Here is a 27,183-nt window from a genome sequence, read left to right as displayed (position 1 = left end):
GGTCCCAGAAAGAATTAAGTGGGAGAAAATATTAGATTGTACATGTAAGTACAATCACAGAACTTGGCACAGCATCAAATAACTTGTTTTCTTCTGAGAGATTAAAAATTCCTATTTCCCTTTATGCATTGTTTGAAAAAAAGCATGGAACTAAGGCTTCCTGCACCCCTACAAATGTTTAGAGTCTGAATCATGGTAACGTGTATTTATACAACACAGAGTTTTCCATTTTAACCACGTCCATGTGTGCAGTCGACATTAATTACATTCACAATATTGTGCTAAGATCACCAACATCTATTACAAAAATTTTTTCATCATTCCAGCAGAAATTCTGTACCAGAAATAATAACTTCCCTACCCTCCAGCCCCACCCCATGCACCAACCCTGGTACCAGCGACCTACCTTCTGTCTCTATGGACTTGCCTATTCTAGGTGCTCCATACGAGTGAGCCCATACAGTATGTCCTTTTGCATCCGGCTTGTTTCACTCAAGATGATGTTTCCAAGGTTCATTCATGTTGTTACATGAATCAGAACTTCATTCCTTTTAATGGCTGAATAATATTCCATTTTCTGGTGTAAATGTTATTAAAGGAAAAAAAAACCTTTATAGCAACTGCAGAGCATGATTCAATTCTGACTCTTAACTATCAACAGGTTAGGGGCAACCTCTCTGAGATTGTTCCTGAGGTTTCAGTCACAAGTTTGGGGCCCAGGCCACTGCACTTCCGACCTACTGGCTATAAATTTGGGGTGTTTACCAACCCCTCAGGTTGGATAATTCTCTACAACGACTCACAAACTCACTGAAAGCACTAGACATAGGATGACAGTTTTATTACAGTAAAAGGATACAAATAAGAAGCCAAAAGTAGTAGTGTGAGGTCTTGGAGGGACTTTAGTGCAAGCTTGTGTCCTCTCCCATGCAGCCAGAACACGTCACCTTCCCAGCACAGCTGTGATGCACTTTCTCAGTCATGGAAGCTCATTAGAGCTTTGATGAGGTTTTTCTTTTTTCTTTCTTTCTAAGAAACTGCCAAACTGTTTTCCACAGTGGCTGCACCATCATACATTTCACTGGCAATGCATGAGGGTTCCTATTGCGCCACATCGTCCCCAAAACGTATTTTCTTTTTTTTTAATAGCCATTCTAGTGGATTTGATGTTGTATCTCTGTGATTTTCATCTTAGGGAACTGAGGTTTTATTTACTGTTTGATTCATGAAGTTAAGTCCCTGTGGTCTGGGTTTTCTGGTATAGTTACTCTACCTTTCAATTTCCAACTCTCCTTTTGATTCAGTTCTGACCCAAAGTCTGCTTGACCTTCAGCTCTTGATGACACCAGGCCTGAGAATTTGAAGTTCTTGGTTTTCTTTCTTTCTGGTCTGTCTCAATGGTTGAAGGGGCTGAACAGCAAGACAGAAGAGGACCTCTATGGGACGTTTGTGGGGAGTGGGCAGGAACTGGACCAGGAACTAATCTACTGACAGAGCTGGAACTCACAAGAGAAGCTAGTACTTCAAACTTTAATTCTCAGAGCTGTGTGGGAAGTGCAGACAGGACCCCAGCTGGAGTCGGCATCCAGGGAGTTCAGAATGGTGAATGAAGGATTTTGTACTCAGTGCGTTCATGGCCACAGTCTAGAGAACAGGCCTTCGGAAAGAAGGAATTTCCAAGGGCCTTACAAGAAGGACAGCAGTAAGGTTTTGTGGGGCCTGTACAGTTTGGGAAAATAAATACAAAAATAACTCACTTTTGCAGTTTTCACAAAACATAGGATTGTGAACAGTTTGCCAGGGCTCTTCTCAGGGAAGCTTCATGGTATGTCTACTTCTGTCCCACACAGGGGTTCAGGCTAGGGCCCCAGACATAGCTAAAAGTAGAAGTATGAAGCAGGAGATTGAGACACGAGCCCAAACCCAAACAGACCAGGCTGGTAAGCAGGGGTTAGGAGACAATCGGTGGCTTGATGTTCACGTGGCTGTGCAGGGTCAGACAAGCACGCCAGGCTGGAAGAGAGAGCCACCAGCCCCCTCCAGCCTCCTCCAGCCTCCCGGACCTGTTGGAAGGTCTGCACGGGCAGTCAGGTGAGAGTGCACCCAGATTAGCTCAGGACTAGGGCGGGCTCCGTGCCTTGTTTCGTGGAGCCAAGTCGGGCAGGAGTGAGGCCTGACGGGGACTTGTGCATGTGACCTCTTTGTTCATTCAGTCATGTCTTCGAGGTAAAAAGAATAAGGCCTGGTTCCTGATCTCCAGGAGCTCACAGTCTAAAAGCAGAGACAGTCAGCTGTACGTGACGTAGCCAGAACCCCAAAGGCCGGCACCCCAGCCTCCGGAAAGAATAGGGAGGAGGGCGCTGGGATGAAGACAGGGCCCTGGGACCCCTGAAGGAGCCTCCCACCCCACCCCGAGCAGAGTGGGAAGGCGTCTTGGCCCAGTTTCTGGAGGGAGAGACCAACAGAGCCCGTCTGCCCTGATCATCCCGCTTTAACCCCGAAGTTCCAAGAACCCCCCGGCCCCAGGCAAACCAGGACCCTCAGTTACCCTAGGAGGGAGGGACACTGACCGCTTTCCTTGGAGGTAGGAGGGCTCGGAGGTCCCTGGCTCGGTCCTACAGCTCCGTTTATACCCTTTGGGGTATGGAGTGAACAGCTCTGCCATGGATCCTCTAACTCAGCCCAGAGGACTGTGCCTAATCTCAAGGGCGAGGAACGATGGCGCAGTGGTGGCCTGGGCCTCTGCAAAAGGACAAAGGGTAAGAAGTGACTTTGGTGGGAAAAGAGCAGGTGGGGCAGCCTGGCAGCCATGCCTAAGGCCAAAACAGATGTGAGCGGCAGCAGCAGCCTGACCTGAGAAGACCATGGCCACTGGGGATGAGCTGGGAGCAGCAGACTTCTCAGTGGGGACCAGTGGCTGAGCCCGGCAGAAGGGCCTGGGAGCTGTGAGCGCGGCAGCCCACACTGCTGTCCCTGGCAGCCAAGCAGGGGTCAGTGAGGGGGGCTCTGAGAGATGCACAGAGCCCTTGCCCCAGCCCTGTCCTAGCCACAGTCTCTCTGGCCTTAGGGAAATCAGCTCTGAATTTTAGATCAGAGAAATTCATTGTCAGTTTATCCCACACCGAGCACCTGAAATTACATGTAAAATTGTGTGTGTTTAAATTAAGCATTTTCTCAGGAAGATGTTGTTTCCATTTGCTAAAGCTGCTGGAATGCCATATGCCAGAAATGGATTGGCTTTTATAAAGAGGATTTATTAAGTAACAAGTTACAATTCTAAGGCCTCAAAAATGTCCACATCAAGCCATCAACGCGAGGATACCTGCACTCAAGAAAAGCCACCGGGGGAGTTGTCTGTCACCCGGGAAGGCCCAGGGCGACTTCTGCCCCTGGGTTTGCAGCTTTCAGCTTCTGGCCCCAGCGGCCCGTCTCTGAGCCTCTGATCCAGGTCTGCACACATCCGCGTCCCTCTGACTCCAGGTCTGCACACATCCCCGTCCCTCTGACTCCAGGTCTGCGCACATCCGCGTCCCTCTGACTCCAGGTCTGCGCACCTCTGCGTCCCTCTGACTCCAGGTCTGCACACAGCCACGTCCCTCTGACTCCAGGTCTGCACACATCCGCGTCCCTCTGATCCAGGTCTGCACACATCCGCGTCTCTCTGACTCCAGGTCTGCACACACCCGCGTCCCTCTGACTCCAGGTCTGCACACATCTGCGTCCCTCTGACTCCAGGTCTGCGCACATCTGCGTCCCTCTGATCCAGGTCTGCACACATCTGCGTCCCGGTGCCATCTCTGCTCTCTGTGTCGGCTCCGAGCTCTCCCTCTGAGTTCTTTTACAGACTCCAGTAAACGAATCCAGACCCACCTCGGAAATAATCTAATCAAAAGGTCCTGCCCACCAAAGCCTGCGCCCACAAGACTGGATTAACAGAGCATGGCTTTTCTGGGCATACAGCAGTTTCAAACCAGCACGTGCTGTCCAGCAGGGCCTCAGAGTAATCTGAAATCTAAAACAGATTAATAAACACCAGATTTAATGGTTTCTAAGATCCCTGTCCTCACAGTTTATGATTCTTTGAAAATATTAAAGATAATTGATTTTAATTTATGAACAGGATTACAAAGGAAGTATCAGGTCCAAGAAACTTCAGTTTGTTGAGGAATACAAAGCAATTTCCTTTGTGGTGAATGGAACCCATTAGCCATTTATTTCAAATAACAATATTAGGACTTGAATATGTATATATGATTGACCAAAGATCAGCAGTGATGAGGGCCCTTCCCGAGGCCACCTGGAACAAATGAGGGACAGGGTCTAACAGGAAAAGGACACGCTCTTCCCAAGCGAACGTGATTTGGCTATTTTGTTTCTGTCCAGGTGGCTGAAAGCCAGTTGGTTATCATGACACTTTGCCCCAAAGAACGATTTGGTTCTTTTTGCCCCAAAGAACAATTTGGTTCAAAATGAACCCTGTACTTTTAACTTGACATAGCAGTTTGCAACGTTAAATGTTTTCACATCAGCACAAACCCACACCATTTTACAGGAAGATAATGAGTGTTTTCAGGCACCGGTTTCCAGAGTGCTGGTTGCTGTGGAGGGCTATGGGCAAGTGCCACTCACGCTGCAGAGCAGGACCCTGCCCCAGGGGCCACCCCCAGCCCACTCCATCCCCCCACTGCCACCCAGGCAGGGTGGTGGGCTGGCGGCAAGAGGCCTCCTGTCCCTTCCACAGCCTCTGTCCCGCCCCTTTGCTATGCGCTTGGAGGAACCCACGGGGTGGCTGCAGGCCAGGCCAGTGGGCTCTGCGAGGCCTTTGGGTGCAGGAGAAGGCAGCCCTGCTGCAGCTAGGAGGTCAGGGCGCCCGGCCCTCCTGGCCCCGAAGGCTGGGAGGCCACCCTATGTCCCACGTTGCCAGGGACTTTCACCCCATGCAGGGGAGCATTTCACTTTAATTAGTGAAGTGGGTGGGTGCGTGGGCAGTGCGCTCAGGGGAGAGGTGTCACCTCAACAGGCAGTGAGGGATTGGTTTTCTCCTCCCCGTAAGCCAAGGCCACCTGCACGCCATTGTTCATACTGACATGGCCTCGCCCTGTCTGCTCCCCTCTTCTCTTTGTCCTTGTAGACACACCTGTTGAATGTCTTTATTTTAATGACATCTTGAGAAGGCTTGGAGATAAATGCTTACCTTGGAGGTAAATGCTTACGTTCACGGTATCATTTTAGTCTCAAGCCATAGGCTCCCTTAATTTTATTTTTAAAAGTCCTAATTAATATATAGTAAGTTTGTTTCTTTTGTCTGTCTGTTTGGTGTACAGTCCTGGGCTTCCCACTTGTGTAGGGTTACCCCGAGAGTCCTTCGTGCGCCCCTTCTGTCGTCACACCTCCCGCTGTGGGCACCGCCGATCCAGTGCCTGCCACTGTGACCTTCTGGAGAAGGTCATTCAAGTGGGAGCCAGGCGGCTTCTTTCTGCGCAGTGCGGCCGGGATCGGTCTGCGTGGGGGGCCTCAATACTCGGGTCCTTTTCATTTATGAGAAGCGCCCTTACGTCTACCACCTGGCCGCTCACCTCGCCCCGACCCTCACCTGCCCCACCCCTCACCTCTACCCCTCACCTCGCCCCGCCTCTCACCTCGCCCCGCCCCTCACCTCACCCCGCCCCTCACCTCTGCCTCTCACCTCGCCCCGCCCCTCACCTCATCTCTGCCCCTCACCTCTCCCGCCCCTCACCTCATCTCTGCCCCTCACCTCGCCCCACTCCTCACCTCTGCCTCTCACCTCGCCCCGCCCCTCACCTCTGCCTCTCACCTCGCCCCGCCCCTCATCTCATCTCTGCCCCTCACCTTGCCCCGCCCCTCACCTCGCCCCGCCCCTCACCTCTGCCTCTCACCTCGCCACGCCCCTCCCCTCCGTCCTTTACCTCCGCCCCGCCCCTCACCTCTGCACCCACGAAGGCGCTCGGCAGGCGTCCCCGCGCACGCGTGACGTCAGGGCGTCGGGGCGGGGCCCGCGGCGGGGGCGGGGCCTGGGCCGCCTGGCGGGTCTCTCCCGGGCGGGGCTGGGCGGGAGCGGGCTGAGCCGGGTGCGGCGTCTGAGGCGCGCTAGCTCCCAGGCGGCTGCGGCCGAGGCGCGCGAGGGCCCAGGGTCCGGGATGCCCGGAGGCGCGGAGGCGGGCCGCCCAAGGCCGGGCGCGTGGGACCCGCAGCGCGCGGGATTCGTGCTGGGGCTGGACGTGGGCAGCTCGGTGATTCGCTGCCACGTCTACGACCGGGCCGCGCGGATCCGCGGCTCCAGCGCGCAGAAGGTGACGGGGCGCGGCTCGCGGCGCGGGGCTGGCCGAGGCGGCGGCGGGCTCCACCCCGCCGGGGCGGGTCCGCCGAGGGCCGCGCTGGGCTCGGTGGGCGCGGCAGGCGCCTCCCGGGCCCCCCTGGCGTCCGCGGCGGCTCGCTGGGCCGGCCAGGCTGCGCGTCCAGCGCGAGGTGGCCGGACTTGCCGGTGCCCTCCGCAGCTCGTCCACCGCTGTCTGCGTCTCACGTGTTCGGGGCTGGTGGGACCTCGGTTACCGTCCAGCCTCCGCGGCGTGGTGAACGGCCCAGGGCGGCCCCGCCTGGTTGCGTGCGGCGGGTCCGGGAGCTGTTGGGCAGGGTCTGGGGACCCCGGCCCGGGAGTGCGCCCTAAGCCCAGCCCTTCTGTGGCTCCTTATCGGTGGCGCCTCGGACCGTGACACTGGTCAGCAGCCGGCAGAGCGGTGGTGTTCTTCTGTCCTCCTTTAAAGGAAGTGTTGATTTCTAACGCGGTTGTCAGGGCTCCAGAAATGTGTTGGATGTAGTGTTCTTCACTCTTCTTTCCTGTACCAAAATCTTTCTGTGTCAGAAGTGTGAACGGGGACCCGCAGCTACATAAACCCTTCCTCAGGAGCGCTGGCTTCCCGTTTTCTCACCTCCCTTGGAGGGACTTTTCATCTGCTGCCGTTGCCCAGAAGCACGTCCAGCCGGGATGCATGTAGTACGTAGTGATGCTCTGAGGATACAGTGGACATTCAGGTGTCAGAACAGGACAGTGGTCAGGGCTGCGGCCGCGCCTTGGTCCCTCCTCTGAGTAGCTGTGCGTGAACGCTGCCACCCCCGCCCCCCATGGCACATTCTCACCCCAACCTGAAAGGGCGGGTGACAGGAGACAGTGTCCTTCAGCCACTGCTCCTGTTCATTTTATGGGTCTCTCATATATACAGTAATACCTTTGCAGGTCTCCCTTATGAGTCTAGCAGAAAGTACTTTTGTTTTAAGCAGTGATTTTTTAAAAAGGGTTTTAGGTGTTTGGAATCAAAGGAAGAAAACAATTGTTAGGGGATGCAAAGTTTCACAGATACTGTATAATTTGGGGTGAATCATTCGTGTTTTAGAAGTGAGATAAATGAAAATCTCAAAGATGAATCAAGATTTCTGTGAGTGGCAGGAGGCCAGTGGGCAAATATGTGAATAAATAAAGACGAAAAATGTCTGCCCTCAAAGAATGAAGCACTGTGTTAGATTAAGGAGTATATGGCAATGCTTCTTAAACGGTAGTAGGAGTTTATAACAGTGCTTATCAAATTGTGGTTCCCAAACTGCTGGGGTTGAAAGAAATTTAAAAACTAAGCATTTAGAAATTTGTGTAGCACTTTTGCAGAGTAATTTTATGTCTGTTAACTCCAGTAATAAAAATTTGGGCTTTTATTTTGTATATCATCTTTCCATTTTAATTTTCTAGAAACTTGTATCATAAAAATTATTGGTTCACATGTATTAGAAATGTGAGAGAAAAAAAGAAAAAAACTGGTTCTCCACTGCACATAGCTTGGGTCCTTGGGGAAGAGGGCCCATTGCTACTTAGCGTTTGGTCTGTTACTTCATGGTGCTGAATAAATAACTGAATGACAGTTATCAAAGTATTATGGTTTCAGTTTGCTTCATGGGGCCCCACGGATTAGACACAGAACTTGATTGTGTTTCTTTTCTCAAGTGAACATTACAAAGGTGTTTGGAGAATTTACAAGTGGGGTGGCTTACAGTGAGTAGCTGACATGAAAATTGCTTACGGCATAGGTGGGCCTTACAAAGCAGAGAGCACAGCTCTGCAAGTGAAACCATTGTCCTCCCCTCTACGTGGGACGTGACATCTAGGGGTGAAAGTCTGCCTGGTGGTGTGGGAGGTGACTCCCAAGGATGAGTCTGGCCTGGGCGTGGGTGGGGTGGGGGTGGGGGGTAAGGGGGGGGGGAATCAACAGTGCCATCCTGACCAAAAGGGGAAAGAAGGGTAACAAAGTATCAGTGGCTGAGAAAGTTCAAATAGAGTTGAGAGGCTACTCTGGAAGTCCCTCTTACGCAAGGTTCAGTTAGACATTGCTGACTGTCATAACTTGCCAAATCCCAACCACAACCATTCCTTCCAATCCTAAAGAATACCTAGGACAATATATAAGGTTCTACAAAGGTTCAGTGCACTAGGGTAACTTTGGGTAACTTTTCAAAACCTACAATCTCCAGTTGTGTCCCTGGGCCAGATAAGTCCTGAAATGCAGAAGGTCCAGCTTCTCCAGAGCATCAGGAAGTTCCGTCCCCCCTGAGCTTTTCCTGGTGTTTTTCAGTTCCCGTAAAAGTCTCCTGTTTGGTTCTCTGGCTAGAAAGCTAGGGTTTTCATTGCCCCACTCTGCTATGCACATCCTGTATATCTGCCTGTAGAGAGCAGGAACACATGTGGAGGAAGAAAAAGACTTGGGGTTCACCTCTTTCTTTCAGGCCACAGCTCCTCTAATTGGAGAGGAAGTTTTACCTCCCCCAGTGTTTACAATTTGTGGCTCCCAGCTGACACCACTGTTACCACTGCTGCCACAACCACGGGACAGCCAGAGGCACACATGTATGAGACGAAAAAAACAAGGAAAACCAACATGAGGAATCTCCCCCATTCCCTCTGAGTGTTATTCATTCCCTTTCCTACCTTGTTTTCACAGAAGTGAAAAAGTGGCTGACACTCCCTTTATCCAGGCTATGGGCAGATGAGTGAAAAATAAGAACAACAAAAGAAAATAATGGGGGTGATAAGGTGTAAAAAATTGGGTAGATTGTAATGCTAGTGATCAGTGAGAGGGAGGTGTAAGAGGTATCTGCTACTGTTTACTTTGAGATAGCTGGGAGAGCTGCTTCCTACATCCTGCTCAAGTTTTATCTCTGCGGGGAGTGCTCACTCCATCTTAGCCTGAACTGCAACTCAAATCATTGTTTATTTTTAATAGTTCTAAAGTCTGATTTTTTCCTTATTGGAAAATACACATCTTCATTGTAGAAAACTTAGAAAAGTAAAGATACAAAAGGAAGAAAGCTAAAATCATCTGTAAGACCATGAACTAAACATACCTGCTGTTACTTGGTGTATAGTCCTTTCGATTACGTTCATGTATTTTCCTTCACTTCAATTTTAATATTAAAAATTTATTAGATAAATAAAATCGTGTTGTTAATTATTTTAACCAGTCTTAAGGCCCAGTTACTGCTGGCTTGCTCTACATTGTTTTTACTGAATCTCTTTTCCCAAATAGGTAGAAAGTCTTTTTCCTCAACTTGGCTGGGTTGAAATTGATCCTGATGCTCTCTGGGTTCAATTTGTGGCTGTAATAAAAGAAGCTGTCAAAGGTAATTAGATTTATAAAAATAAAAACAATCCCTAAGGTGTGTTTTGTTTGAAGTAAGAGTGTTCCTTGGGCTTCTATAGTATTTTGTGGTTTTCCTAAGTTATAATTATACATATAATATTTTATTAGGGTTATGTTTTCCCTGCTTTTTTCAGAGGAAACATGTGGTTAACCGTGAGCCAGTATGTCAGGTTAGGTAGTAGCAACTGTGTTCCCTAGTTTGTCTTTTTTTTCAGCTACAGGATAAGCGTTCACCCTCCATTATGCAGCTTCATTCCAGCTTCTAGCTAGTGCTGATTTGATTTCCTGTTGTGTACAAAATATCAGAGGGCTATAAACAAAGTTACAGCAACACACAATTCTTGCTGTCATGAATTTACAACAGAGGTTCCTCCACTGTAAAATAAGAGGTGTTTTTTTTCCTGTTGTTTGTTTTGCATTTTCACTGTGTGGGTATTTGATGCAAAGTGCTCTCCTGACGACAGGCATTGCCTAAATTCTTAGTTCTATAAAGAAGTTTTTAAATCTACCTGAAGAACATGGCAAAAGATGACTTGATAAATGTAATTTTTTAAAGGACTTTAACTTAGTTTTCTGGCTGAATTGCTTCTCCTAACGTTTTTGGTTTGATGTGTTTCAAGACCTATAAAAAATAGTAGTGAGAATACTACAGTGAACACTTGTGTGTGTGTCCTTCACCTCGTTGTACAACATGTTTTATAATTTTTACTTTACCATTCACTATAAACTAATTTTTTTTTCTGAATCATTTAAGAGTTAGTTGTAGACCTTATAAACTGTCATCCCTAAATACTTCATTATCTTCAAAGAAAAGAGGTGATCTGCTACGTAATCACACGCAGTTGTCATGCTTAGGAAATTTAGAATTAAAACGCTATTTTCTAATATTCAATTTCAGTGTTCTCTACAGATCTCAATGTCATTAATAACTTTTTTTTCTTTCAATCCAGAGTCCAGGGAAAGATGAAACATTGCATTTAGCTGTCAGTCTGTTGAGTCTCCTTTAATCTAGAGCATGTACTTCATGACAGTGATGTTTTTGAGAAGTACAGCCCAATTTATTAGACTGCCTTCGGTTTGGGGTTATCTGATTATTTCCTCATGATTAAATTCAAGTTAAACTGTTTTAGATAAAGTACTATACAGGTGATGATGTGTCTTCCTCAGCCCTCAGGTTGAAGTTGTCCCAAATCTTCCCAATGGGATAAATTGCTTTGTAAAAGAATATCAAATAGAGCACTGAAATTGCTGATTATAAGAAATCAAGACAAAATGTTTGTTTTAACTTGCATCCAAGCATCAGTTACTGTGGAAAATAAAATCTCAGCTTCAATAATTATACTTGATTTTCCTTTACTGCTGTCACCCAGCTTCTTGTATGATTGGTCATAGCTTAAATTAAGATCCAATCTCTTAGTATCATTAAGAAGAAGATACACTTCAGCTTGCTTTTAGTATTGTTTATCTTTTTCTAGCATTTCAAGTAAGAAGACATTTTATTGTTATTAGAATTTTTCTTAAGTAAAAAATACTACAAAATCATTTTAGTAATGTTTTACTTATTAACTCCTGATGTTTTTCATAAAAATTATGTTGACTGTTTTCTGTTCTATACTGTAATATTGTTAAACACACACACAAAACAATGCTTTTAAATATGTGTTTTATGTATCTTTGCTTTTAGCTGCAGGAATAGAGATGACTCAAATTGTTGGTCTTGGCATTTCAACACAGAGAGCAACTTTCACTACATGGAATAGGTAAGTGCAGTGAGTGACAGATACTGCTATTGCTGGGTTCGTGCCACAGTGAATACATTGCTATGAGACCTATTCAGGGAGTTTTAACTTTGGGAATTGAGAATAATTTTGGTTAATTATCAGGGAGGATATCGGGCTTACATTTTGGCTTATGAAAATTAAATAAATGTTCCCGCATGTCATCTGGGCTCCATGTATTAAAAATAATAATATTGGTTTAGAGACTGTTCTGTCATTAAACTTTTCCATTCCCTTTTTTTTTTTAAGGGTAGCTTAGCTTTTCCAGTGTGCATAGATTGAAGATCTAAAAAATTAGCTTATATCTGAAAAGAATCAGGGGAACCTGACAAATTGCAGAAACACAATACTTTGATTATGGTTTGTATTTTTAGCCTACTGCAAATTTAGAATTTGAGTGTAAATAGCATATGATGTGTGTATAGGTTAAATACAATTATAGTATCATGAATGCTGTATATTGAATACCTGTGATTCTCCAGGCACTATGCTATATTCCATTATCCTTTCAACAAATATGATAGTTAGGTATTATGTTTGCTTGTTGTTGTTGTTGTAGAAGCTATAGGTTTATAGAAAATTCATGCAGAAAGTTCAGAGTTCTCATACAAACCCTCACATAATTTCCCTATTATTAATACTTTGTATTAGTGTGATATACTTTTATTACAGTTGATGAAACAATATTATAATTATACTACTAACTATAGTCCACAGAATACACAATTTTACTGTTTGTGTTGTATAGTTCTAAGCGTTTTTTTTTTTTTCCAGTTTTTAATTCTGATACCATACATACAACTAAAAATGTCCTATTTTAACTGTGGTTAAATATATAATTCAGTGGTGTTAATTACATTCACAATGTTATGCTACCATCACCAACACCCATTACCAAAACTTTTCCATCATCCCAAATTCTATCTGTTTTTATATAGAAAGAAACTGAAGCTTAGAGAAATGAGTAAGTTGCACAGAATCCCTCAAGTAGTAAACAGAGCCAAGATTTCGGGTCATCCTTCTGGTTCCAGGTCTTACAAATGGCTGTAAAGGCATCTTTGTTATGGAGCACTAACCTGAGCTTGCAGCAATGGGGAGAGCAGTGGCAGGTAAAGGAGGAGCAGGAGTAGTGAGGAGTAGAGTCAGGGTCAGTTCATAAAGATGTGGCCTTTACGGTATTAGGCGAGAGGAAGAAATTTAAATGTGTCAGTACTTCTGGCCTTGATCTTTGGTAGGATGTGGTAGGGAGCATGTGAGGAGAACCTGCTTAGGTGTGGGGTAGGAACTGGCAAAGGTAAGAAGGGAAGATGTTAGTGTTTGGTTTTGGACATGTGAATGCAGGAATGTTCTAAAAGTGATTGTAACCTTGGCCTGGCCTAGGTTGAGCCGGGGGCCATGGTGTATCTCTTCTGCCCAGGCACACTCTCTTCCAGAGCATCCTGTAGTTCAGGTTGATGAACTCCAGTTCATCCTCTTTTCCTTCCAGTGCCTTAGAAATAGAGGTCTTAAATAGGTAATATATTTCTCAGGTGATGGAATGAATGGATTGAAGTCTTCTGCATACATCAGAGTCTCTAAACAGTGGCACAGTGACCACTTGAGTCAGATGATTTTTGTGGTTGAGTTTGTCCTGGGCGTTGTGGGCTATTTAGCAGTATCCCCAGCCCCTGCCCACTAGATGTCAGTAGCACTCTCCCAGCTGTGACAACTAAAACTGTCGCCAGATATCACAGAATTAACCCTGGTTGGGAACCATTGTCTTTGCTGAAGTCTGAGACAGATCATAAGGACAGAAGAGAGGAAGGTAGAGGACTGAATATGTTTTTTTCCTCCCAGATTTAAAGGGGAATCAGGGAGGGAAAGAGTTGACAAAGGAGGACCACAGTAAGTCTGTGTATTAGTTAGGGTTCTCTAAAGAAACAGAATCAACAGGAAACACTTGCAAATATAAAATTTATTAAAGTGTCTCACATGACCTGGAAATGCAGAGTCCAAAATTTGCAGGGCAGGCTGTGAAGCCAACGATTTCAGTGGAGAGTCTGGACCAACTCCATAGGAGAGGCTTGCCAACCGAAGCAGGAAGAGAGCCTGTCTCTTCTGAATCCTCCTTAAAAGGCTTTCAGTGATTAGATAAAGCATCACTCTTTGCAGAAGACACTCCCCTTTGGCTGATTACAAATGGAATCAGCTGTGGATGCAGCTGACATAATCATGATTTAATTCTATGAAATGTCCTCATTGCAACAGACAAGCCAGCACTTGCCCAACAAGACAAACAGGTACCACCACTTGGCCAAGTTGACACATGAACCTGACCATGACAGTCCACCCCTTGTCAACTTGGCAGCTATACATACCACCTTAAACCATACCTAATGTCTAATTAAAAAACAATAAAACACACTTTTTTTTCTTTCACCTAACAGTACTCAACTGTCCTGCATATAACTGGAAACACATTAAATCTCTCCAGAATAGGATGTAAATCCTTGGGCAACATTCATTCTTAAACTTGATATCTTACAACTTAAATAGCATAACATGAACAAAACAGCATTACAGTCCTCGTTTCTGTAACTGATCACATGGTTGAAGTTCATATTTATAACTACCTTCTTCCACTACCCATTCCTTGTTCCCTTTACCCTCAGCAAGCACTTCAGCTGGCCACAGTTCTTTGCCTGGTGGGGTGACCCAAACCTTCATTCCTGAAGTTTCAGAGCCATTGGTAGTCCTGCCTGGAATGGGTTGTTGCAGTTTTCCATTGATTTTAATCACAGGGCATGGTAGTACTAAAAGACGCCCTAGGGGATCGCCTATATTCTGAGAAAACTCTTCTTTACGTCCAGTATGTAGTTGCAGTCCTACTTCCCCCTGATAGTCAGGGTCAATCACCCCAGACTATAATTGAATCCCCTTCTTGGCTTGTTGATCCAGTGGCATAAGTAACCCACTTATGTTAGATTCCAGTTCAGTGGAATCATTGTTGTTTTTCCTGGTGGAAGCACTCCCCATTTTGGAACTAAAACCTGTAGACCAGCAGAGCTCAGGGTCACAGGGACAGGAAGCAAAAATTTTGCTAGTGGATCATTAGGGGTAATAGTGAGTGGTACCACTCCCATATCCACCCCTTGGTTCCTGGACCCATGATCCTGGCTATGGGAGAAACAGTACCATACAGCGGACGCTGATTCACAGCATATACACCTTCCTGGAGAACATTACCCCGGCCTTTCAAGGTATTGCCACCTAGTTGGCACCAAATTGAGTTTTCAAAAGGCCATTCCACTGTTCTAACAATCCAGCTGCTTCTGGATGATGGGGAACATGGTAAGACCAGAGAATTACATGAGCCTCTGCCCATTCCCGCACTTCATTTGCTGTGAAGTGTGTCCCTTGATCAGAAGCAATGCTATGTGGAATGCCATGACGATAGATAAGGCATTCTGTAAGGCCACGGATGGTAGTTTTGGCAGAAGCATTGCGTGCAGGGAAAGCAAACCCACATCCAAGGTATGTGTCTATTCCAGTTAGAACAAATCGCTGCCCTTTCCATGAAGGGAGTGGTCCAGTGTAATCAACCTGCCACCATGTAGCTGGCTGGTCACCTCGGGGAATGGTGTCATATCGGGGGCTGAGTGTGGGTCTCTGCTGCTGGCAGATTGGGCACTCAGCAGTGGCTGTAGCCAAGCCAGCATTGGTGAGTGGAAATCCATGTTGCTGAGCCCATGCATAACTTCCATCCCTACCACCATGACCACTTTGTTCATGAGCCCATTGGGTGATGACAGGAGTTGCTGGGGAAAGAGGCTGACTGGTATCCACGGAACAGGTCATCTTATCCACTTGATTATGAAAACCTTCCTCTACTGAAGTCACCCTCTGGTGCGCAATCACATGGGACGCAAATATGTTCATGTTTTCAGCCCACTCAGAAAGGTCTATCCTCATATTTCTTCCCCAGACCTCTTTGTCACCAATTTTCCAATTATGGTCTTTCCAAATCCTTGATCATCCAGCCAAACCATTAGCAACAGCCCTTGAGTCAGTATACAAACACACCTCTGGCCAGTTATCCTTCCAAGCAAAATGATCATCCAGGTGCACTGCTCGAAGTTCTGTCCACTGGGAGGATTTCCCCTCACCACTGTCCTTCAAGGACATCCCAGAAAGGGGTTGTAGTGCTCCAGCTGTCCACTTTCAGGTGGTACCTGCCTATTGTGCTGAATCATCTGTAAACCAGGCCCAAGTTTTCTCTTCCTCAGTCATTTCACTGTAAGGAACTCCCCAAGAGGCCATACCTCTGGTCTGGGAAAGAGAAGGTAATGTGGCAGGAGTGGAAACCATGGGCATTTGGGCAACTTCCTTATGTAACTTACTTGTGCCTTCAGGACCTGCTTTGGCTCTATCTCATATATACCATTGCCATTTTACAATAGAGTGCTGCTGTGTGCGCCCAACTTCATGGCTTGGTGGGTCAGACAATACCCAGCTCATGATAGGCAACTCAGGTCTCATGGTAACTTGGTGGCCCATGGTTAAGTGTTCAGTCTCTACTAAGGCCCAGTAGCAGGCCAAAAGCTGTTTCTCAAAAGGAGAGTAGTTATCTGCAGCAGATGATAAGTCTTTGCTCCAAAATCGTAAGGGTCTGCATTGTTATTCTCCTATAGGGGCCTGCCAAAGGCTCCAGACAGTATCTCTGTTTGCCACTGACACTTCCAGCACCATTGGGTCTGCTGGATCATACGGCCCAAGTGGCAGAGCAGCTTGCACAGCAGCCTGGACCTGTCGCAGAGCCTCTTGTTCAGGTCCCTACTCAAAATTAGCAGCTTTTCTGGTCACTCGATAAATGGGCCAGAGTAGCACATCCAAATGAGGAATATGTTGTCGCCAAAATCCAAAGAGACCAACTAGGCGTTGTGCCTCTTTTTTGGTTGTAAAGGGGCCAGGTGCATCAACTTATCTTTCACCTTAGAAGGGATATCTTGACATGCCCCACACCACTGGACACCTAGAAATTTCACTGAGGTGGAAGGCCCCTGTATTTTTTTTTTTAATTTATTATTTTTTTTATTTTATTAACGGAAAGAAAGAAAAAAAAGAAAAAAAAAGAAATTAACACAACATTTAGAAATCATACCGTTCTACATATGCACTCAGTAATTCTTAACATCATCACATAGATGCATAATCATCGTTTCTTAGTACATTTGCATCGGTTTAGAGGAACTAGCAACACAACAGAAAACGATATAAAATGTTAATATAGAGAAAAGAAATAAAAGTAGTAATAATAGTAAAAAACAACAACAAAAAAACCCTATAGCTCAGATGCAGCTTCATTCAGTGTTTTAACATGATTACTTTACAATTAGGTATTATTGTGCTGTCCATTTTTGAGTTTTTGTATCTAGTCCTGTTGCACAGTCAGTATCCCTTCTGCTTCAATTACCCATTATCTTACCCTGTTTCTAACTCCTGCTGGACTCTGTTACCAATGACATATTTCAAGTTTATTCCCGAATGTCCGTTCACATCAGTGGGACCATATAGTATTTGTCCTTTAGTTTTTGGCTGGACTCACTCAGCATAATATTCTCTAGGTCCATCCATGTTATTACATGCTTCATAAGTTTATCTTGTCTTAAAGCTGCATAATATTCCATCGTATGTATATACCACAGTTTATTTAGCCATTCTTCTGTTGATGGACATTTTGGCTGTTTCCATCTCTTTGCAATTGTAAATAACGCTGCTATAAACATTGGTGTGCAAATGTCCGTTTGTGTCTTTGCCCTTAAGTCCTTTGAGTAGATACCTAGCAATGGTATTGCTGGGTCGTATGGCAATTCTATATTCAGCTTTTTGAGGAACCGCCAAACTGCCTTCCACAGTGGTTGTACCCTTTGACATTCCCACCAACAGTGGATAAGTGTGCCTCTTTCTCCGCATCCTCTCCAGCACTTGTCATTTTCTGTTTTGTTGATAATGGCCATTCTGGTGGGTGTGAGATGATATCTCATTGTGGTTTTGATTTGCATTTCTCTAATGGCCAGGGACATTGAGCATTTCTTCATGTGCCTGTTGGCCATCCGTAATTCCTCTTCTGGTAGGTGTCTGTTCAAATCTTTTTCCCATTTTGTAATTGGGTTGGCTGTCTTTTTGTTGTTGAGTTGAACAATCTCTTTATATATTCTGGATACTAGACCTTTATCTGATATGTCATTTCCAAATATTATCTCCCATTGTGTAGGGTGTCTTTCTACTTTCTTGATGATGTTCTTTGATGCACAAAAGTGTTTAATTTTGAGGAGCTCCCATTTATTTATTTCTTTCTTCAGTGCTCTTGCTTTAGGTTTAAGGTCCATAACCACCTCCAGTTGTAAGATTCATAAGATATCTCCCTACATTTTCCTCTAACTGTTTTATGATCTTAGACCTAATGTTTAGATCTTTGATCCATTTTGAGTTAACTGTTGTATAAGGTGTGAGATGCGGGTCTTCTTTCATTCTTTTACATATGGATATCCAGTTCTCTGGGCACCATTTATTGAAGAGACTATTCTGTCCCAGGTGAGTTGGCTTGACTGCCTTATCAAAGATCAAATGTCCATAGATGAGAGGGTCTATATATGAGCACTCTATTAGATTCCATTGGTCGATATATCTATCTTTATGCCAATACCATGCTGTTTTGACCACTGTGGCTTCATAATATGCCTTAAAGTCCGGCATCGCGAAACCTCCAGCTTCGTACTTTTTCCTCAAGATGTTTTTAGCAATTCGGGGCACCCTACCCTTCCAGATAAATTTGCTTATTGGTTTTTCTAATTCTGAAAAATAAGTTGTTGGGATTTTGATTGGTATTGCATTGAATCTGTAGATCAGTTTAGGTAGGATTGACATCTTAATTATATTTAGTCTTCCAATCCATGAACACGGTATGCCCTTCCATCTATTTAGGTCTTCTGTGATTTCTTTTAGCAGTTTTTTTGTAGTTTTTTTTATATAGGTTTTTTGTCTCTTTGGTTAAATTTATTCCTAGGTATTTTATTCTTTTAGTTGCGATTGTAAATGGGATTCATTTCTTGATTTCCCCCTCAGCTTGTTCATTACTAGTGTATAGAAAAGCTACAGATTTTTGAATGTTGATCTTGTAGCCTGCTACTTTGCTGTACTCATTTATTAGCTCTAGTAGTTTTGTTGTGGATTTTTCCGGGTTTTCGACGTATAGTATCATATCGTCTGCAAACAGTGATAGTTTTACTTCTTCCTTTCCAATTTTGATGCCTTGTATTTCTTTTTCTTGTCTAATTGCTTTGGCTAGAACTTCTAACACAATGTTGAATAATAGTGGTGATAGTGGACATCCTTGTCTTGTTTCTGATCTTAGGGGGAAAGTTTTCAATTTTTCCCCATTGAGGATGATATTAGCTGTGGGTTTTTCATATATTCCCTCTATCATTTTAAGGAAGTTCCCTTGTATTCCTATCTTTTGAAGTGTTTTCAACAGGAAAGGATGTTGAATCTTGTCAAATGCCTTCTCTGCATCAATTGAGATGATCATGTGATTTTTCTGCTTTGATTTGTTGATGTGGTGTATTACATTAATTGATTTTCTTATGTTGATCCATCCTTGCATACCTGGGATGAATCCTACTTGGTCATGATGTATAATTCTTTTAATGTGTTGTTGGATACGATTTGCTAGAATTTTATTGTGGATTTTTGCATCTATATTCATTAGAGAGATTGGTCTGTAGTTTTCTTTTTTTGTAATATCTTTGCCTGGTTTTGGTATGAGGGTGATGTTGGCTTCATAGAATGAATTAGGTAGTTTTCCCTCCACTTCGATTTTTTTGAAGAGTTTGAGGAGAGTTGGTACTAATTCCTTCTGGAATGTTTGATAGAATTCACCTGTGAAGCCGTCTGGTCCTGGACTTTTCTTTTTAGGGAGCTTTTGAATGACTAATTCAATCTCTTTACTTGTGATTGGTTTGTTGAGGTCATCTATTTCTTCTTGAGTCAAAGTTGGTTGTTCATGTCTTTCCAGGAACCCGTCCATTTCATCTAAATTGTTGTATTTATTAGCGTAAAGTTGTTCATAGTATCCTGTTATTACCTCCTTTATTTCTGTGAGGTCAGTAGTTATGTCTCCTCTTCCATTTCTGATCTTATTTATTTGCATCCTCTCTCTTCTTCTTTTTGTCAATCTTGCTAAGGGCCCATCAGTCTTATTGATTTTCTCTATTGTTTTCATGTTTTCAGTTTCATTTATTTCTGCTCTAATCTTTGTTATTTCTTTCCTTTTGCTTGCTTTGGGATTAGTTTGCTGTTCTTTCTCCAGTTCTTCCAAGTGGACAGTTAATTCCTGCATTTTTGCCTTTTCTTCTTTTCTGATAAAGGCATTTAGGGCAATAAATTTCCCTCTTAGCACTGCCTTTGCTGCGTCCCATAAGTTTTGAGATGTTGTGTTTTCATTTTCATTCGCCTCGAGGTATTTACTAATTTCTCTTGCAATTTCTTCTTTGACCCACTTGTTGTTTAAGAGTGTGTTGTTGAGCCTCCATGTATTTGTGAATTTTCTGGCCCTCCGCCTATTATTGATTTCCAACTTCATTCCTTTATGATCCGAGAAAGTGTTGTGTATGATTTCAATCTTTTTAAATTTGTTAAGACTTGCTTTGTGACCCAGCATATGGTCTATCTTTGAGAATGATCCATGAGCACTTGAAAAAAAGGTGTATCCTGCTGTTGTGGGATGTAATGTCCTATAGATGTCTGTTAAGTCTAGCTCATTTATAGTAATATTCAGATTCTCTATTTCTTTATTGATTCTCTGTCTAGATGATCTGTCCATTGATGAGAGTGGTGAATTGAAGTCTCCAACTATTATGGTATATGAGTCTATTTCCCTTTTCAGTGTTTGCAGTGCATTCCTCACGTATTTTGGGGCATTCTGGTTCGGTGCGTAAATATTTATGATTGTTATGTCTTCTTGTTTAATTGTTCCTTTTGTTAGTAGATAGTGTCCTTCTTTGTCTCTTTTAACTGTTTTACATTTGAAGTCTAATTTGTTGGATATTAGTATAGCCACTCCTGCTCTTTTCTGGTTGTTATTTGCATGAAATATCTTTTCCCAACCTCTCATTTTCAACCTATATTTATCTTTGGGTCTAAGATGCGTTTCCTGTAGACAGCATATGGAAGGATCCTGTTTTTTAATCCATTCTGCCAGTCTATGTCCTTGATTGGGGAATTCAGTCCATTAACATTTAGAGTTATTACTGTTTGGATAATATTTTCCTCTACCATTTTGTCTTTTGTGTTATATATATCATGTCTGACTTTCCTTCTTTCTACACTCTTCTCCATATCTCTCTCTTCTGTCTTTTTGTATCTAACTCTAGTGCTCCCTTTAGTATTTCTTGCAGAGCTGGTCTCTTGGTCACAAATTCTCTCAGTGATTTTTTTGTCTGAGAATGTTTTAATTTCTCCCTCATTTTTGAAGGACAATTTTGCTGGATATAGGAGTGTTGGTTGGCAGTTTTTCTCTTTTAGTAATTTAAATATATCATCCCACTGTCTTCTAGCTTCCATGGTTTCTGCTGAGAAATCTACACATAGTCTTATTGGGTTTCCCTTGTATGTGATGGATTGCTTCTCTCTCGCTGCTTTCAAGATCCTCTCTTTCTCTTTGACCTCTGACATTCTAACTAATAAGTGTCTTGGGGAACGCCTATTTGGGTCTAATCTCTTTGGGGTGCACTGCACTTCTTGGATCTGTAATTTTAGGTCTTTCATAAGAGTTGGGAAATTTTCAGTGATAATTTCTTCCATTAGTTTTTCTCCTCCTTTTTCCTTCTCTTCTCCTTCTGGGACACCCACAACACATATATTTGTGCGGTTCATATTGTCCTTGAGTTCCCTGATACCCTGTTCAAATTTTTCCATTCTTTTCCCGATAGTTTCTGTTTCTTTTTGGAATTCAGATGTTACATCCTCCAAATCACTAATTCTATCTTCTGTCTCTTTAAATCTATCATTGTAGGTATCCGTTGTTTTTTCCATCTTTTCTACTTTATCCTTCACTTCCATAAGCTCTGTGATTTGTTTTTTCAGTTTTTCTATTTCTTCTTTATGTTCAGCCCATGTCTTCTTCATGTCCTCCCTCAGTTTATCGATTTCGTTTTTGAAGAGGTTTTCCATATCTGTTCGTATATTCAGCATTAGTTGTTTCAGCTCCTGTATCTCATTTGAACTATTGGTTTGTTCCTTTGACTGGGCCATATTTTCAATTTTCTGAGCGTGATCCGTTATCTTCTGCTGGCGTCTGGGCATTTAGTCAGATTTCCCTGAGTGTTGGAACCCACAGGTTGTAAGATTTTTCTGTGAAATCTCTGGGTTCTGTTTTTCTTATCCTGCCCAGTAGGTGGCGCTCGTGGCACACGTTTGTCTACGGGATCCACCAGTAAAAGTTGCTGTGGGTCCTTTAACTCTGGAAAACTCTCACCGTAGGGGAGGTTTGGCAGCCGAAGCGTCTTGGAAGAGTGCCAGCCGGCCCGGGGGTCTGAACGCGGGGAGGGTCGCCAGCCGCCGCAGCACGTGAGAGCGCCCGACCAAATTTCCTAGTCGGCCCGGGGCGCCAAGCGTGGCGGAAGGGCGCCAGCTGTCGCAGCCCGGGAGAGTGCACTGTTCCCAGGCGGACCAGGGAGTCACGTGTTTGGAAGGGACCCCCTGGTCACCGTTCTCCGCAGTCTGGGGATTTCTGACCCAACTCTTTCAGTTGGTCCGGGGGGCCTCGCGTGGTGGGGACACCAGCCGCCGCGACCTGAGGGGACCACCTACCCAATTCTTCCAGCTGGCCTGGGAAGGAGGAAGGGAGGGACTCCGGCCGCTTACCGTCCCACCCAGGAAAGCCCGCGTCCCTCGGTGTTCTCACTGAAGCTGGTTCTCCCAGACAGTCAGCCGTTCCATGATGGGGTACGCTGTCCTTTTGATCTCCGTCATGGCTCCGGGAGCTGCTCTGTATTATCTCCACTCCCCCAGTAGCTGTTCTGGAGGAGGAAAGGTGAGGGCGGCAAGGCTGTCGAGGCTGGTGGCGGAGGAGCACGGTGAAGGCGGGGGAAGAGGGCACCGTGGTGGTTGGAGAGCCGCCGGAGCAGGAGGGGGAAGAGGGGGGAGAAGGAGGGTGGGCGGGTCGGCTGCTGCGGGGTGTGGGCGCCGCGCGGCGGGCCGGCAGAGAAAGAGCGGCTCCTGTATTTTTGATGGATTTATCTCCCTTCCTCTGACACGCAAATGCCTTCCTAATAAGTCCAGAGTAGTTGCCACTTCTTGCTTCCTAGGTCCAATCAACATGATATCATCAATATAATGGACCAGTGTGATGTCTTGTGGGAGGGAGAAACGACCAAGGTCCCAGTGGACAAGATTATGACATAGGGCTGGAGAGTTGATATATCCCTGAGGTAGGACAGTGAAAGTATATCGCTGACCTTGCCAGCTGAAAGCAAACTTTTTCTGGTGGTCCTTACTAATAGCTATTGAGAAAAAGTGTTTGCCAGATCAATAGCTGCATACCAGGTGCCAGGGGATGTATTGATTTCCTCAAGCAATGATACCAGATCTGGAACAGCAGCTGCAATTGGAGTTACCACCTGGTTGAGCTTATGATAATCCACTGTCATTCTCCAAGACCCGTCTGTTTTCTGCACAGGCCAAATAGGAGAGCTGAATGGGGATGTGGTGGGAATCACCACCCCTGCATCCTTCAAGTCCTTAAGAGTGGCAGTAATCTCTGCAGTCCCTCCAGGAATCCGGTATTGTTTCTGATTTACTATTTTGCTTGGTAGGGGCAGTTCTAGTGGCTTCCACTTGGCCTTTCCCACTGTAATACCCTTCACTGCATGAGTTAGAGAGCCAATGTGGGGATTCTACCAGTTGCCAGTATGTCTGTACCAATTATACATTCTGGAACTGGAGAAATAAGTACAGAATGGGTTTGGGGACCCGCTGGACCCACTGTGAGATGGACCTGAGCTAAAACCCCATTGATCACCTGGCCTCCATAAGTCCCCACTCTGACTGCTGGACCAGAGTGACGTTTTGGATCCCCTGGAATTAATGTCACTTCTGAACCAGTGTCTAATAATCCCCAAAATATCTGATTATTTTCTTTTCCCCAGTCCACAGTTACCCTGGTAAAAGGCTGTCGGTCTCCTTGGGGAAGGCTTGGAGGAAGATTAACAGTATAAATTTGTGGCAGTGTAACAGGTTTCTTCCCCATAGGGACCTGGGCTCCCCTTCATTCAAGGGGCTCAGGGTCTGTAAACTGTTTCAAATCTGGAAATTGATTAAGGGGCCGTGACTCTGTGTTTTTGTAATTCAGGTTAGACTTCTGTTCACTTGACCTAGAATTCTTTTGTTTATACAGCTTGAAGAAGAATTTTAGTAGACTGCCTTTGTATTGTATTTCTAGGTACCCCATGATTTACTAGCCATTGCCACAAATCTCTATGAGTCATATAATTTTGATGCCTGCTTTGAGTTTGCTGTCTACTAAATAGCCACATCTACCCTGTCTTTGGCAATTAAGTGCTGCCATTTGGCTTCTGCCAACTCAGGATCTGGTCATCCCCATTGTGTTTAAGGATTCCAGCTCAGTGACAGCAGTTCCTACAGTAATATCTGACCTATAGAGAAGTGCAACTACAGAGCTCTTCAGGGATGATGGCACTAGTCTCACAAATTTGTTTCTCACTGTTTGGTAAAAGGTGCATCCTCTGGACATTCCTGGGGTGTAAGAGCAGGCTCTGCATGATAAATCCACTCTAACATTCCCATCTCTCTAAGCTTCTGCATCTCCTCATCTACATTATACCAGGGCAGTTCTGGCATTTCAACCTCAGGTAATGTCGGCCACCTTTTTTTGATCCATGTTTCAACCATCCATCCAAACAAACTGTTAATACCTTTTCTAACCCCTTGAGCTGTAACATTGAATACAGAATCTCTGCTTAGTGGGCCCATATTAATAAATTCAGCCTGATACAGCCTTATATTCCTCCCACCATTATCCCACACTCTTAAAATTCATTGCCACACATATTCCCCTGATTTCTGTCTATATAAATTGGAAAACTCACATAGTTCTTTTGGAGTATAGCATACCTCCTCATGTGTGATACTTTGTATCTTACCTTTACTGGCCTGTTGGAACTTTAGTCTAGTTAAAGGTCTGGAAGAAATGAGGGGTGGTGGGTTGGTTCATGAAAAGAATTAGAAATATCTTCCAAGCCATTTACTTCAGGGCCTTCATTTGCAGTTTCATCTGGTGAGTCAGGATTAATCACTTTAGGGCTAATCCCTTCAGGAAGAGGTTGAGTCGCCAACTCCTCAAGGCAGGCTGGAGGTAGGGTAGTTATGTCCTCAGGACAAACTATTACAGGGTTATCTAGAGAAGACTCAGCATGACCTAGGGTTTCAACCTCACCCCCAACATCATTATCAATCCATATGTCTCCATCCCATTTTTCAGGGTCCCACTCCTTTCCGATCAATGCCTTCACTTTACTGGCAGACACCATGCAACATTGAGATTTCAGTGTACGTTGTAAAGTTGCTACTCCAACAATAAGATTCTGAGTCTGATTTTCAGAGATCTCAAGTCTCCAGCTACAGGAAATAAGATTTTCCTTCAGGATACTCATAGAAACTTCCACTCTGTCAGATGGCACTTAAGCTTCTCGTTTGAAGTCTTAAACCCATCCCTTTAATGCAGCCAGTGTATCTAACAACAACCAGCCAACGTCTCTATACCTCTTATTTCCAGAAAACTCTGTAAAGGTGTCAAAATCATTATCCCCCAGAACCTGGCTTCATATAAGCGAAGCTTTAGGAAAATCAAATGGTGATATTTTGACTATCTCTTTTGCCAACTCACTCCATGGATTGGGAGTGTCATTCTGATTATGGGAATCAGAGTCCTTAGTGCTTTTGAGTCCAGTCAGAGTAGAAAACCATTCATGAAAACCCATTTTTAAGATTCTGTTTCTTAAGAACCACTCCTGGTACTAAGATGTACAAAGAATCAACAGGGAACACTCGCAAATATAAAATTTATAAAAGTGTCTCATGTGACCGTGGGAACACAGAGTCCAAAATCCCCAGGGCAGGCTGTGAAGCCGATTCCAATGGAGGATCTGGACCAACTTCACAGGAGAGGCTCGCCAACCGAAGTAGGAAGAGAGCCTGTCTCGTCTGAATCCTCCTTGAAAGGCTTTCAGTGATTAGATTAAGCATCACTCATTGCAGAAGACACTCCCCTTTGGCTGATTACAAATAGAATCAGCTGTGGATGCAGCTGACATGATCATGATTTAATTCTATGAAATGTCCTAATTGCAACAGACAAGCCAGCACTTGCCCAACAAGACAAACGGTTACCATCACTTGGCCACGTTGACACATGAACCTGACCATGACAGTCTGGGAAATGGATGGTATGAAATTGGGGGCAGGAGAGTGTTCCTAGGAAAGAAGCTACTTGGAACTGTGGAAAGTCATTTTTAGTTGGAATTGGAGATTAGGTCATTGGCTGCAGAGATTTCTTTCATCAGAACCTTACTACCTACCCCAATATCACTCATGACAGCAAGGTCAAGTGTTATGGGGCAAAGTTTATGCATGACTAGGCTGTACGTCATTGTTAGGAGATTAGAAAGGTAATCTTCTAATTAGAAGGGAACAGTTCAGTTACTTTACTGATGTTAAGGAAAGGATAAATATGATTTCTTCCTACTCCTAAAAGAAATTAATTGTGAGTTAACTCTCCTTGATTATTCTTTATGGCTTTTTTTTTTTAATGTTTGTATTCTTTCATGAGTTTTGGAATTGTTCTTTGTTTGTAAAAACTGAAATACTAGGTATTTTCAGGGAAAAACCCACAGAAGGCTTTGTGTTTCTTTTACCTTAAATTAACGGAGCCTTGTTGTGCTCACTGGGCCTTTGAGCCACTGTGGGGTGTGGTTCTGGCCAAACCTACAGGAATCACTGCACAGCAGTGGGCGCGGTTCCTGTAAGAAGTACTTACAAGAGAAAGTACTTCTTGTTGTTTTTAAGATGAGAGGGAGACAGACGACCTTGTGGAACAGTCTGTTCGTTCTAAGGCCAGCCAGCACCTCCTCTTGCCAGCTCATGTTTTTTCCCTTGTGTCCATGGTGCATTTGTCATCATGGCCATACAAACATGATTTCCTGTATAGTTGCTGTCAGGAAGTCCACAATGTTGAACTTTCTTTTTGTATCTCTTCTCCTTTTCCCCCTCAAGATCAGGAAACTTGATTTTTATTGAGCTATTTTCAGCACTTCAGTTTTCTTCATATTTTTCAGATTAAAAGTTGTTTTCAATATATTTAATAAATAGAGCATTTAGCCTGATTTCCAAAATATCTCAAAGCAGTACCTCATCCAATTTGATTTTTTAAAATTCTCTTTTGTTTGAAAAAAATCACAAGCTGTTCTGTTTCTTCAGTCGCTGTGTCTCTCAGGGAGGTGGCTTCTGCCAGCTAACTTCAGATCGGGGTGTGTGCCAGCTAGCAGCTTGAACAAACTGTGAGTCATGTGAACCAGGGCTCACTCAGTAACTGTTTGAGGACGCACAGGGAGAGAGGCACTTTGCTGGTCGCTGAACTAAAGGTAAAGATGAAG

At 44.4% G+C, this 27,183-nt stretch overlaps 1 protein-coding gene across 1 annotated transcript in view; it reads left to right on the top strand.

The window, feature by feature from the left end:
- The first annotated feature begins 6,074 nt into the window (after window positions 1–6,074).
- Window positions 6,075–27,183, top strand: part of GK5 (glycerol kinase 5) — a 117,622-nt gene continuing 96,513 nt past the window's right edge. Inside the window, exons 1-3 of the mRNA XM_077130306.1 lie at window positions 6,075–6,311; window positions 9,585–9,678; window positions 11,383–11,458. Of these exons, the coding sequence (XP_076986421.1) occupies window positions 6,159–6,311; window positions 9,585–9,678; window positions 11,383–11,458 (323 nt within the window). The 5' untranslated portion in view covers window positions 6,075–6,158. The remainder of the gene's footprint in view (window positions 6,312–9,584; window positions 9,679–11,382; window positions 11,459–27,183) is intronic.

The sequence above is a fragment of the Tamandua tetradactyla genome, chromosome 15 (genome assembly GCF_023851605.1).
Source record: "Tamandua tetradactyla isolate mTamTet1 chromosome 15, mTamTet1.pri, whole genome shotgun sequence".
NCBI classification, from domain to species: domain Eukaryota; kingdom Metazoa; phylum Chordata; class Mammalia; order Pilosa; family Myrmecophagidae; genus Tamandua; species Tamandua tetradactyla.
This window is presented reverse-complemented; position numbering and strand designations above follow the sequence as displayed.